At 41.3% G+C, this 13,047-nt stretch overlaps 1 protein-coding gene across 2 annotated transcripts in view; it reads left to right on the forward strand.

Annotated features, from left to right (window-relative positions):
* Window positions 1–13,047, forward strand: part of marchf8 (membrane-associated ring finger (C3HC4) 8) — a 77,456-nt gene that overhangs the window by 59,506 nt on the left and 4,903 nt on the right. Inside the window, exons 4-7 of one of the 2 annotated variants that reach the window (XM_027278501.1) lie at window positions 3,609–3,688; window positions 4,127–5,071; window positions 10,090–10,270; window positions 11,209–11,344. In XM_027278501.1, the coding sequence (XP_027134302.1) occupies window positions 3,609–3,688; window positions 4,127–5,071; window positions 10,090–10,270; window positions 11,209–11,344 (1,342 nt within the window). The remainder of the gene's footprint in view (window positions 1–3,608; window positions 3,689–4,126; window positions 5,072–10,089; window positions 10,271–11,208; window positions 11,345–13,047) is intronic. The other variant, XM_010744807.3, reaches the window with a different exon arrangement.

A 13,047-nucleotide genomic window follows, 5' to 3' on the forward strand; every position in this document is an offset into this window, starting at 1 on the left:
CCTTTAGAGTTAATGTATGACCTCCGAACTCGAGGCTCTCTTACGAGCTTGTGCAGTACTGCCAACCCTTAATCTCATTCATGTCAACAGTACATCTCCATCACAACTGTCCATGTATTAAACATCTTAAGAAAAAGCTACTAAGTGCCTCTTGAATTGTTTTGTCAAACATAAAATTTTTTACATTTTTTTTAAAAAGTATTAAATTCAGATTGTGTGCCGTCAAAGTGATGTTGATGAGAATAAGTGTATTGTTTTGCCCCGTTTTCAGGGTTAATAATGAATTTTTCATGTGTATTTTCTCTGTTGCTTTTCTACTGACATCCTGTCAACATCTGGTCTGTTCAGAGTTTGTTCGGCGATGTGTTCAGCTTGTTAGAAGCTTCTCACTGGAAGGCAGTGATTCAGTGTTCGTGTTAGATTTTAAAGGTTAATCTTTAAAAGGTCCCGATGGCTAGAAAATGAGAGCTGCAGCTTTTTCCAGGTACAGCTGGAGACAGTACGAAGATATAACAAGTGGAAAAGAGGGTAATTTATGCATGAATGAAATGTCTAAGCACTCAAGAAGAGGGGTTAAATAAGTAGTTATAATGATAAATTTCACTAAGCACAATAAACAGACCTGTGTTGATACAGTGAGAATATGATGTGCGGGTGATTTAACTCTAATTAGCATGTCAGAGCAAAATGGTCAAATGAACCATGAGCTGAATGAACAAATTAAAGTGTATATGCACTTCTTTTTACAGTTTCAAAGTGTCAAGGCCATCTGACAGTTTTACCACAGTTGTTGAAATATTATCGCAGGCGCTCGTTTGCTCATCAAGGGTCCTCGTTTCAAGAGTGGGCACTAATGAGAGAGCAGACTGAAGAGTCACACTGGCCGTTAATCATTAGCGTCCCAACTCTTATGTTACTCATACTGTTGTTCGACTCTACTCAGAGACGGAGCTGGTTATCTTTTGACCAACTCACATGAGATGACATGAATGATTAACAGAGGCAAGACTGCACTGGAACTTTATGTTTGCACAGCAAGATTAAAATAAAGAATAAAGATATCATCCAATGTCATCAGTCACATGATGCTTTAGCTAAGCTCATCAGTTTCTTGTTTTCAGTCGTCGTCGTAGAGCTGAAGCAGCGTTTTCCACCTACGTAGTTAAATATAGTGCTAGGAAAAAATAATAATAATAAAGCTTTATTGTTTTTTGATGTGACCTTTTTGCCTCCCACCCACTTCTTAGAACTGTGTTCAATTTATACATAGTCCAGACATCCGCAGCAGCTCCAAATAGCATGCACTGAATGTTAACTACCAAAACAGGAAAATAAATTATTTAAGCAAAATTAAAACATTAGGTGAACCTGCAACCTTGAATGGACTTTTAAAGAATGACAAAAGAAAATCAGAGGGATGCATGTTTGTGTCTTTGTGTGCGAGTGAAAGAAGACGGTTGTTTTTCTGTCTGTACACAGACAGCACTGCTTCTCTCCAGACTGAAGGGCATAGGCGGACATTGAATTTTCTATTGATTGGTGTCAGGCCGTGAGCTATAAATTCCCCTTAGTTAGAAATAAAATCAATAGGTAATTAGTTTTTTATTGAAATCACCAGCCCCTCCCCCACCCACCCCTGTGTCTTTTTTGTTAGAAACCCAAACAACATCTGATCACGTTGTTGACTGTCCCCATCCTACCCCGTCTGTCTGTATTTGTCACATACATTGGATACATTGTTAAAGGAATATTTTGGGAAATACCCATATTTGCTTTCTTGTTCAGAGTTAGATTACAAGGTCAATACCACTCTAAAATTTATACACCAAGTATACCAACTAGCCTGGCTTAACTCATAAATACCCTTTAGTGACCTGAGTGGCCTGGTATTCCTCAAACTATTTGTTTTTGACAATGTTCTGCTGGCAAAATATCAAAATAGGAATAGTTGTATAGCATCACCAGTGATCTGAAGTATGTAAGAGTGTCACATTTTTTGTTTGTGAAAATGAAGATCTATCTGAGGCTACTGATGATGAGGCATTTGTGCCATCAATTAATCAGATCATTTATAAGCAAAATTGAAGAATTTTCAATTCAAAGAACTCTCAGGAAAAATGCTGAGCTATTTATTTAAAGGAGAATTATAGTTGCAAAACAGTAACGTGAAGTAAAATCAGTAACACGAACATTGATGCTGCAACGTTGCTACAAAAGAAGACACAGAGGGCACAAAAAAGGGAAGCCAGACAAGCTTCCTGCTAGAAAGCTATATGTATTTAAGAGAAAATGAATGGTTAATTATTACCCAAACTGTTATGTTCAACATTTACAGACTACCTTCCGGGTTCAGCTTTGACCTATCGTACTGTTTGCACAGTTTTTCTCTGCTATTGGGGATTATGGCATGTTCATATCATATCACAAAAACTAATTACAAACAGCCCAGAGGGGAAAAAAACATTCAGGTCAGGCTCTGACGTCCAAGTTGGAGATATTGGGATTTTTTGACAGCAACAATATCTTCACTATCACTTGATAAAAACAACTGCATCTGGAGTGATAAGAACACAGTGGCAAAATGGCTGCAAATCCATCACTGACTTTTCAGTTCCATGTAAATAAAATCCAGTAGCAAAACTAATGGAATCAATTCAGCTAACTTACTGTAAAAGGACTTATGCAGTTTGTATCTCGTTTCACTTGTTAACGAACCACTCCAGAAACAAAAGCATTAAATATAGGGTATTCAAGGAATGTGGCTACAAGGCGAGAATCATCCTGGAATAATGCCTAAACACCTCTAAACTGGAGTATTTCCTTTTTTTCCTCATTGCCCTTTTACCTTAATTTACTAATCTAAACTTTTGTCTTGTTTACTACCGCTATGATCTTCTGACCGCTTGTGTTTCTGGCAGTCTTACCAGTCAGACTTTGTTGTAAGGATGCTGTCGTGTTCTAAGAGCTCAGTAGTAAATTTAACGTGTATGATATGATCATAACCAATTGAAATGGTGGCTTAATATCTGTAAATAAATCCTACATTGTAATAAAGAAAACCCAAGACTTTATTAGTAATCCTCACCATGTCGTTTGTCTAAAATAAATATTAGTGAAAGCTACAATAGATAATACTGAAGGTATTTTTAATATAACAGTCTTGTACCTGCAGGTGCATCTGTTTAAAGATTCTCTGTGGAGGACCAGCAAGTTTACATCCTCGTGTCCTCCAGCTGTGCTTCTCTCAGAGCCTCATTCCTCATAACTCTGCCTCTGTCTCACAGCCTGTCTCCTCTGTGCTTCGCTCCGTGGCAGCCCGGTGTTTTGCCTGATCTGTGACGCACTGAGACAGATTTTGCCTGGCACTACTTTAATCGGATAGATTAACTGCCAGTATTGTGTTTTTCCTTTTTATCATCCTGCGCATCAGTGCCTGACGTGCTTTCACTCTTTTTGAGAAGATCAGATTCAGGCACTGATAACCTGATAATTCTCACCACGCAGGACCCGCTGTCCCGGGGACACAAGAAATATGATTAGATTCTGTTTGTTGAATAACAGTAGTTTTTCTTGTAGTTATATTTTCTTGTGAATGTTTTGTTTTGCAGGCGGGAAGCCCGACTTCAGTCAACGCTCCATGCAGTTTCTCAAGGACGTCAGTTTCCCCCTCCAGCCAGGACATCTGCAGGTACAAACCACTTCAATTCAGCCTCATTCCAATCTTACTGCCTGTAATACCTTTTATGTACATGGTGATATGAACACCTGAGGACAAGAAATGAACCTATTTATCAGTCCATTACTGGTTAAGAACCTTTTCAGTGGGCGATGTTGGTTTACCCTGTGCCCCTGAGCTGTCACTTTTGGAAGTAGCTTTGGTTTTGTGTAACCTGCTGTGAAATGGATTTTCTAGAAACAAATATCGTCCAGCGTTTGGCATTTTCAGGCACAGGCAAAGCCCCAAAAAACCTTTCATCTCCATTTTTTTTCCTCCAAGTTCCTTTGTTTTCAAATGCATGATGTCTTTTCCATTTCTCTCTTTTGCCCTTGCCTCTTCCTTCTCCTGCTGTCCTTTTCCATTGTCGTCAATCATGTTCCTCTTTCATAAACACACGCACAAACACAGCAGCGGTCAGGATCAGCGCTGTCAGAAGCAGACTGCAGTGGTTCTCTTGAATTCAAACGGTAAAACCTGTCAAGATCCAGCAAGTATTTCAGTCACCACCCTCTGCACAGACGCCTTACCAGCCTCCAAACAGGCCAACCAACGAGACTGGCTCACCCTGATCCGCCCCTCCTCCACAATCAACAACCGCCCCAGTGGCATGCTTAGATTTTCTGTATCTCTGAATGACATTGGCCAGCGCGTTGACAGTCTTTGTCGAGGTCTGCACTTTATAGACCGCACCTACTCTGAGGGAGAGCTGGAACTGAAGCCCGAGTCTACTCAGCCACCCGGCTCAGATCAAAGGGCGTGCACACTCAGTGGCAAGCTGGCTGCAGCACCTGCACACCAAACCCCAAATCCAGCTTTCTCGACCCGCACCCAGCCCCACCTTGTCCCCTCCTTCACCAACAATTACAAATACATGCTGGGCATCCGTTCCGTGAATTGTCCCCCATCTGACCCCGCCATCGCCCCTCCTCCTCCTCCTTCAAACACACACCTCCACCCTCATCACTCTCCAAATGCCAACTTCCTCCGTCTCCTCCTCCCCTTTTCTCGATCCGCTACCTCGGCCAGCCTGCAGTGCTCTGAGCTTGGCAGCTATGCCTCTCACCTCCACATCACCAAGTCCTCTAGCGCCCTGCTAGAAGGCAGCGAGTCAGGATTTCCCCCTGAGGACATCCTGGGAGATGATTACGTGTTTGAGGAGGACTTGTCCAGTCCAGCTCCAAAGGGCATAGGCCAGCTGACAACCCCAGAAAAAGTCACCATGGTTGGGCCAGATGCTCTTCTAGCCCCCCTGTGCTACATGGATGAGGATAGGGACTTGGATTGCTGCCCGTGCCCTTTGTCAGAGAAAACTGGGCCACTTTCACCCTGTTCGCTATCTGGAGACTGCTGCAGGTGGGTGACTGTCAGGATGGTATAATCCACACCCACCCTTCCTGTGACTTGGTAGAGCCCAGAACACCCTTGTGCCATTGGGTGGCAGTGAACCCCAGAGCCCTGTGGAGTAGCAGACTAGTAGAGAGCCTCCTGTAGTGCAACTACCCAATGAATATCACACCACAGCAGTATTTGTCCTCAAACCCCCTGCTCAGAGTGATCAGAAGACCCTTTCACATAGAAGCTTTAGTCTACACACACATTGCAGCGCTATAGACCGCCTTCTCCGCTGTCCTGATTCAACATCTCGTGTCTCTAGAGCAGAAATGTGGCTTCATTTCATTTCACTTCCCTTTTATCTCAGTGGTCTGCCATGTTTTTCACTGTCAAGCTGTTTTTTTAAATAGATTCTCATTACTGCTAGATCGATGAGGCATTAAAGTGCCTTACATGGGCTGCGAAATCTGTGATTGATTTTGCCCATAAGCTTAAGGCTTTGTAGTAGAGGCGGGAATAAAAGGCAATGTTAAGGAAAAAATGAAAGGGCAGAGGTTGGGGTAGAAGATTTAATAGTATTGAGGAACGGAGTGTGTCCGTCAGTGAAAATAGTGGAACAAGCCTTTGTCCACCGCCGGGGGGGCAATAAACAGTGATGAACTGATAGAGTCTATTTGATTGGGTCAACTGGGCCATCATCGGTCTTTTTCACGTGGCAACCTGTGTGCAGTCTGATTGCTGACAGATTGTGAGTAATATTTGATTACAGACCGGGTCATGACTGCATGGCTCCCATGGATAAGGCTCAAGAGCTTGAACTGGAAAGGTGAAGGCCAGAGATCAGAAGGCAGATTATTGGCTTCAAATAGCCTGCATAGTCTCTGAACACACACACACACACACACACACACACACACACACACACACACACACAAACAACAACACAAACACATCATGCCAGCTTTCTGTCAGGTGGCTTGAAGCGTGAGCTCAGGGCAGAGGCTGACCTCACCTGTTAAACAGAGAGAGAGTGTGTGTGTGTGTGTGTGTGTTTGTGTGTGTGTGTGGGTGGGGGTGTGTGTTTTTCACAGATGAATGTCAGATAAATGATTAGCCACCAAGTAATGGTTGTAAGTCTGATAAAAGGTCACTTGATCTCTTTCCTTATCAGAAACGTCACCTTTCAGAAACTTAAAGTTACAAACACATTTTTAAATTCAGCATTTCTCAACAAACTTATTGAAATCATTTTCTTCCTCAAAATGTAAAAACCTGCATTGCTTACATGCATATATGCATTGCTTAGTAGTTGTCTTCTTTCTTTCTTTAGGCTGTGCATTGCTGCATTGGTTGACATGTTACTCCCCATGTCCATTGATCAGCAGAAAGTCGTCATTTAGTCTCTCTATCTGTCTAACCTTTGACGTAAATGGCAATTATTACATTCAGTTTCTTTGCACTGACCACCTTTTCACCTTCTCCAGTTCTTGTTTTTCCCGTACACTTTTGCATTACCACCCACTAGTCGCTGTGCATGTATTAGTAGAGCACTCGATACAAACAAAATGGGAACAAAAACATTGCTCCCTAGAGCCTCTAGTACTCATAAATTCTGCATGGTACCTTTAAGCATTTATGACAGACAATACAAACCAACTAGAGTCAATGTAATTCCTTAACCTTTATCTAAAAGGTACATTTCTTCTCAGCAAATGTAATATTCTGTTTTAAGGCAAGCATGGCCACACAAACCTTGTAAGATGCACAGAGAGGGGAAAAGAGGGGAAAGGAAGATGGCTTCCAGAGGTGCTGCCGCTGATTGAATTGTGTTTTTCTCTGATCAGTGTGTCTCTGGCAGAGTGTAGTGCTTAAACTGTTCAGACTGAAAACAGACTGAGAACACGAGAGAACAAAACGCCTCAGATGCCCTTATGGAAATCTGTTTAGCAGAAACGCAAAAAAAAAACGCAAAACAACAGATTGGTGTTGAAAAATTCATTTGAAAATAAATACATAAACATTTCAAGATGAGGGCAGAACATTAAATAGCTGGAGGGATGTTGGGATGTTAAAAGCCACACATTGAGAGTGGAGTGAATGCCAGGAGAAAAATATGAGGAAACGATCTAGAAAGAACAGGAAGAAAGTGAATGCCTCGCCTGTGCTATAATGTTGCCAAGCTAGTTTCCCTCTCAGCTTGTGGCTCTTGTGATTTCCTGACTCTGATTTTCTTCTCACATTTTAATGTTGACATACTCTTAACAGCACCTCTGCCATTTACAAAATTACTGTTTAACGTTTTTTTTTTTTTCCTTTGGCTGCTCAAGAGATACAAATTAAATTTTAATTTCCCTCCCATGCATTAGAGTGCTTGGATTGTGCTGCTGCTGACACAGATACAATACATTTAGATGTAAAATTCAAAGAGGTTATGGGATTACATGTATGTACAGCTACTTAATCTTTTAAAGTGCCCTTTGCCATGGTTTAAGCATAATCTTGACTGTTTCTAGCAGGAGAAGACTCTATGAAACCTAAATTTCTTAGCTGAAGATCCTCAGTCTCCTCCATTCATGTTGTGTGCTGATCACTTTATTTTCACCGTGGCTGCATGTGGAGGTGTAGGGATTTTTCTGTGGTTATGCCCTCCTACTTAAAAAAAAAAACAAAGAAAAAAACATCAAAATAATTTGTCAAATCTGTCAATTTCAGCAGTCGCCAAGCTGTGATATGAACAGCAAGACTCTAGGTCCTCAGGCTGATTTTTGTGTTTGTTTTTTGTTTTTTTAAAGATGAGTGCAGTACAGTCTGTGTGGGATGAGAATCTGCAGTTCATCATTTTGTGATCTTGCAAACAAACACAAACAGAGCAACCCAGCCATAACCAACAGTACAAAAAAAAGCTGTTAATTGTGCCTCCTCTATCCCTTAATCCTTCATTCCTCTCCCTCCACCTCCTCCTGTAGTTGAGAAACCCGTAGAAATGATCTATTTTTATCCTCCTTTGTCACTTTGTCTTTTAATCTTGTAGCGCTTTAGCCAGATCAGTGAAGTCTGAAAATAGACATTGTCTTGCACACTCGCTGTCTAATATGTGGGTGTGCATGTGTGTCCTCATGTGATGTTTACCTCAAGACAAACCCGCTTCCTGGTTTTCTGAAAATGTGGATTGGGAGTATCGGTCGAAAATTCACCTTTGCTTGTGGAGCTTGTGTTTATCTAACTATAAAAGCCTCTGCAGGGCTATCGTGTACACTTTATTCTACATTATAACAGATTTTCTTTCCTTTACTGTTGCTCTGTTATTAAAGCCAGACACACCAGTCTGACCTTTTTAATCAAAGTTGTGTTGTGGTCGAACAAGCAGTAGCTGATTTTCTGGCTTATTTCTCATTCACAGAGGACTACCTTCCTGGTCTGAACAGACGCGACAAGGTCAATGTCCTTGGAATTCTGAGATAATAATGATTTTAGCTTCTCCTTTCTGCAAGTGGCGTCTTTGGGTTTATGTGTGTGTGTTTGATATTAACTTGACTTGGAGGTAATGGGTTGCTCTAATAACCCTCTCCAACTCCTCATTTTGCCCCATATCACTGCTTTGTCACAGTGTGGCTGCTTTACTGGTGAAAGTGTACACATAGTCTGGATTCTCACACAATCTTTCTCCGCATCAGATGCACAGACAAACACTTTGACTGAAGAGACACAGACAAATGCACTCCTCCTCCTTAGTGTGGCTGACTCATAGCTCCTGTCCTCCAACCTGTCTGTCAGTGTCTGATACGTGATCTCGAGGAGTAGAGGGGGACTGTTTCAGTCTGATATTAAAAATATGATTGGTTCCTCTTCCCGAGAAAAGCCTGTACAGGAGTCCTTCGGGGTAGCAGACACGTAATCGAATGTTCCAGTTGTCGGTAGCTGTGTCCAGAATACCTCACCAAGCATCTACAAGGGCACAACACAGCACACCTGCCAGTACATGCAGTGGCATTGCAATAAATACCAGATTTGACAAGCTTTAGATCAACTGTTATTGCAGCGATGGGTAAGATAGAAATTATAATTTGATTTAAAAAATATAGATAAATACTGAGTCAGCTGTAACACCTGAGCACAATGTGTTGCAAATGAGAAACTGCAAAAACTGCGTCTAGAAAATGTTGAAGTCTAAATCTGCTATGGCATTTTTATGACCTGTTATGTTGTCTTGGCTAACAACTTGTTCTAGCATGCAATAATGACATGTCATGCAATAGTTCTTTCTCCTTCTTAATAGGATTTTTTTTGTGTGAAACAAAAGCATAAAAGCAAAAACCGAAACATGAGCATATATATATATATTATAATATAATAATTCCACCAGTTTTTCACGTTTATATATTTAAAAGGTTATAATTCATTCACAAGACACATTGGGCACATGACAGGCAGTGCTTGAGTTCATGTGATGTGACTGCAGGGGTACGTCTAAAAAAAAACAAAAAAAAAACTAACGTTTGGGCTGGATGCCATAATAATGCTGTTGTTGATTATGTTTCTGCACTCCATGTGTCCACATAGGTATCATTACAGGTAATTTCTTCCAGCACTGAGACTAAGATTGCTATAACTGCAGGGTATCTAAGATTAGATTTGCTGTGTTCAATTTTGTGCTGCGACGTTACAAGAATACAGAACATTATTTTCGGAAAAAATCATTTTGGTTTGCAAATTAAGTGCTTTGAATCAAATGAGTTTGTCTTGATTGAGTTTGTCCATGTGGGACATGTATTGTCTTTTGCTTTCTGGCACGTTATATTTGTGAAATTATATTCCCACCTGCCAGGCTTCCCTAACCACTTGTTTTATTATACAGAGAAAAATACAAGTTTGCTGCATCATAACTTCTAAAACTCAAGTTTGTGTTTGAGTTTTGAGAAATATCTGTCAGCTTTTCCTGCCAACTTTTCTCTTTTTGATATTCCCTCTACCCTGTCTTCCTCCGACTACAGCTGTCTTGCTTCTAGCTTAGTGTTGACTGTATTCTTTGGCTCCCGTAGGATTTGTCACTGTGAAGGGGATGACGAAAGTCCTCTGATCACACCATGCCACTGCACGGGGAGCCTGCGCTTCGTCCACCAGTCCTGTCTACAACAGTGGATCAAGAGCTCCGACACTCGCTGCTGTGAGCTCTGTAAATATGAGTTCATCATGGAGACCAAGCTCAAACCGCTGCGCAAGGTGAGACACAGTTTGTACTGTATACTTGTCCGAAGTGGAGCAAAAAGTCAATCCATGCACACGTTAATTACGGGGTAAATTCCGGCTGCAGCTCTGCCACCAAGTAGCTCCTTCATTATAAAGCTGAAAATGCCAAAAGCTGTCTCCAATCTGTCATGCAGATAACAACAAGCATGACACTGAGCTTTGAAGCATTTTTTTTATAAGCTGAACTTGTTGAGGGTTCTTATCCATTTCAAATGGTTCAGAGGAAGTACACTTCCATTAAAGGCTCTTATCAATCACTGTGGCCTGGAGATAGCAGGACACTCTAATTAAAATTCTTCCACCCTTCATTAGCTGCACAAAAGGCCTTGAACAAATGCTCTGCTGTTAATAGCTTCTGAATCCCACTGGTGAACACTGAAGTTGTTCGTGTGTGAACTGGCAAAGAAATTCAAGATGAGATGGGGATTTCTGTGCTGGTATGAAATGTTTATTAATGTTTGTTTCATTTCGTACTGCAACACTCGCTTCTCGCCTAAGTGACCCTGCAATCGTCCCATATCATCACTGAACATGCGAGCAATGCATTTGGATATTGGGAGCTTATTTACAAAAGTGATTTCACAGTGTTTTTCTGTTGCTGGGCTCATTTCCGGATGACATATTGTGAAAGTAGTGACAGATTAGGTACCCAGCATCTGTGTACTGGGTACTGCATGCTACTTTTCTTCTCTTATCTTACTCAACATGCCGAGAAGCGTGATGTAGCGATGGTTCTTGATCACAGTAGCTGAATGCGCTCCATCAGATATTTAGCTCACACTCTCAGCTGCTCCAACAGCCAGTTGATTTTAAGTGTGTATTTAAAAGCATGTCTTATTTGTGTGTGGATGCATTGTTGGTGCCTCCTCTAATGTCCTTTCCTCTGTCATCTCTCGTGCTTTCTGCGACAGTGGGAGAAGCTACAGATGACGGCGAGCGAGAGAAGGAAGATCATGTGTTCGGTCACCTTTCACGTCATTGCCATCACCTGCGTGGTGTGGTCGCTCTACGTTCTCATCGACAGAACAGCAGAGGAAATCAAACAAGGTCAGCACACGGTCAGATGCACAACAAACACCCACATTAACGTAACTTGTCTGTGTTTGGATGTCATCCATTCATCCACAGTCTTCAGCTGTCTTCGTGTAAGTAATGACAAATCTGCATAACTGTAGTGTTCTTTCAGAGGTGTGAGTATTGAGTGCAAATGGCGTGAAAAGCTCTTAGATTGAAATATATGTGGGTGTAATTCACTCACAGAAGCTTAGTGGGCATCAAAGTGTGTAGATTAGTGTGCTGAGATTCTTTAGAGATGAGCTTTTTGGATTATCACTTCATTTTGACTTCAGACTTTTTTTTTTTTTTGGTTCATTCTCAAATCAGATTTTGTGAGTGGTGTGAATTAAAATGGCAGAGTTGAAGGTCAGTTTATATTGCAGTCAAAGTCAAGAATAAGGGTTTATGTGATTAAATTTAGATAACTGTGTGTTATCAGCATGCACAGTATGCATGCCATTGAAAAGTGCAAGGTCCTGCAGTCATGTGGCAGGTAATGCCTATTTGATGCGCGCATGCATAAAAACTAAACGCAAAAGCCTAATGTCTAAACACACAGTGATCTTAATATCCTATTTCTGTGAAGCAATTTAAAGGAGTAGCTGGGAACTTTGGGTAGTGCACTTATTTGCTTTCTTTCTGAGAGAAGACTGATACAACTTTTATGTATTTATACTAGATATGAAGCTACAGCCTTCAGCCATTTGTCTTAAAAATAACATAAAGACTAGAAACCACAAGCTGGCTGTGTCCAAAGGTAACAGAACTGGCCTACCAGCACCAGAAAAGTTCACTAATTAACACATTTTAGTTTGTAAGAGTGTAAGAACAATGTGGTTTTATGAGGGGTGATACTGTATGTGTCAGACTATTTTTTTCACTTTCTAGGGTTGAAAGAGTCACGTTGATATTTGCTTTTCTCTGCTTCCCGATGAGGATGTCTCTTATGTCTCATAATACCCTTCAGAATTTTTTACAAATTATTTACAATATTATATACAGCATATGTGCCAAACTAGAGCCTGCTGCTTACAAAGATTGTAAAAGCCACAGGCAATAATCAAGCGCTGCTTACAAAGATTGTAAAAGCCACAGGCAATAATCAAGCACACTAGTGATCAATAGAGCCTTGTCTTTTAAAAATCTTAGTGACTAGGAAACACTTCCTGCAGCTCTCCTAGTGCCCGTGCTGCTCATTACATCCATCTTCACCAAAGTGGTCACCAGTTTGGTTACAGACAGATTGACGCTGCCTTTCTCAGAGTGGTGTGCTCTGGCAATCAAGGCTAAAAATGGAGACGGCTTCTTTAAGGATAAGCTGTTGTACCGTCCTCTGGCACTACGTCTGCTGCCACTCATTTCTCCCTGGCATACTTGGTGCTTCTTAGACAGTGTACAGATGGATGAGCAGGCTGTGCCTGTTTAGCCCAACCTGATGATTCAGGCCTGTTATAGTCCCTGAGAGCTGTCAGGTTCAATCACCATGGTGATGCCAAATAATTTCTCACTAGTCCTGTTTGTCCTCTGCCAAGTCACACACAACCATGGTTTCTGTTTCTCAGTTTGCTTGTAGAGATTACAGCCGAGTTGTCTCTATTACGTACACCCTGAAATGAATTTACTTTGGTTTGTGGAGCAGATTTAACGTTTATGATTGCATGATGAATTACATCCTAAAGTGTGTAGCTGTAATA

Source organism: Larimichthys crocea, chromosome III, assembly GCF_000972845.2.
Source record: "Larimichthys crocea isolate SSNF chromosome III, L_crocea_2.0, whole genome shotgun sequence".
In the NCBI taxonomy this organism is placed as follows: domain Eukaryota; kingdom Metazoa; phylum Chordata; class Actinopteri; family Sciaenidae; genus Larimichthys; species Larimichthys crocea.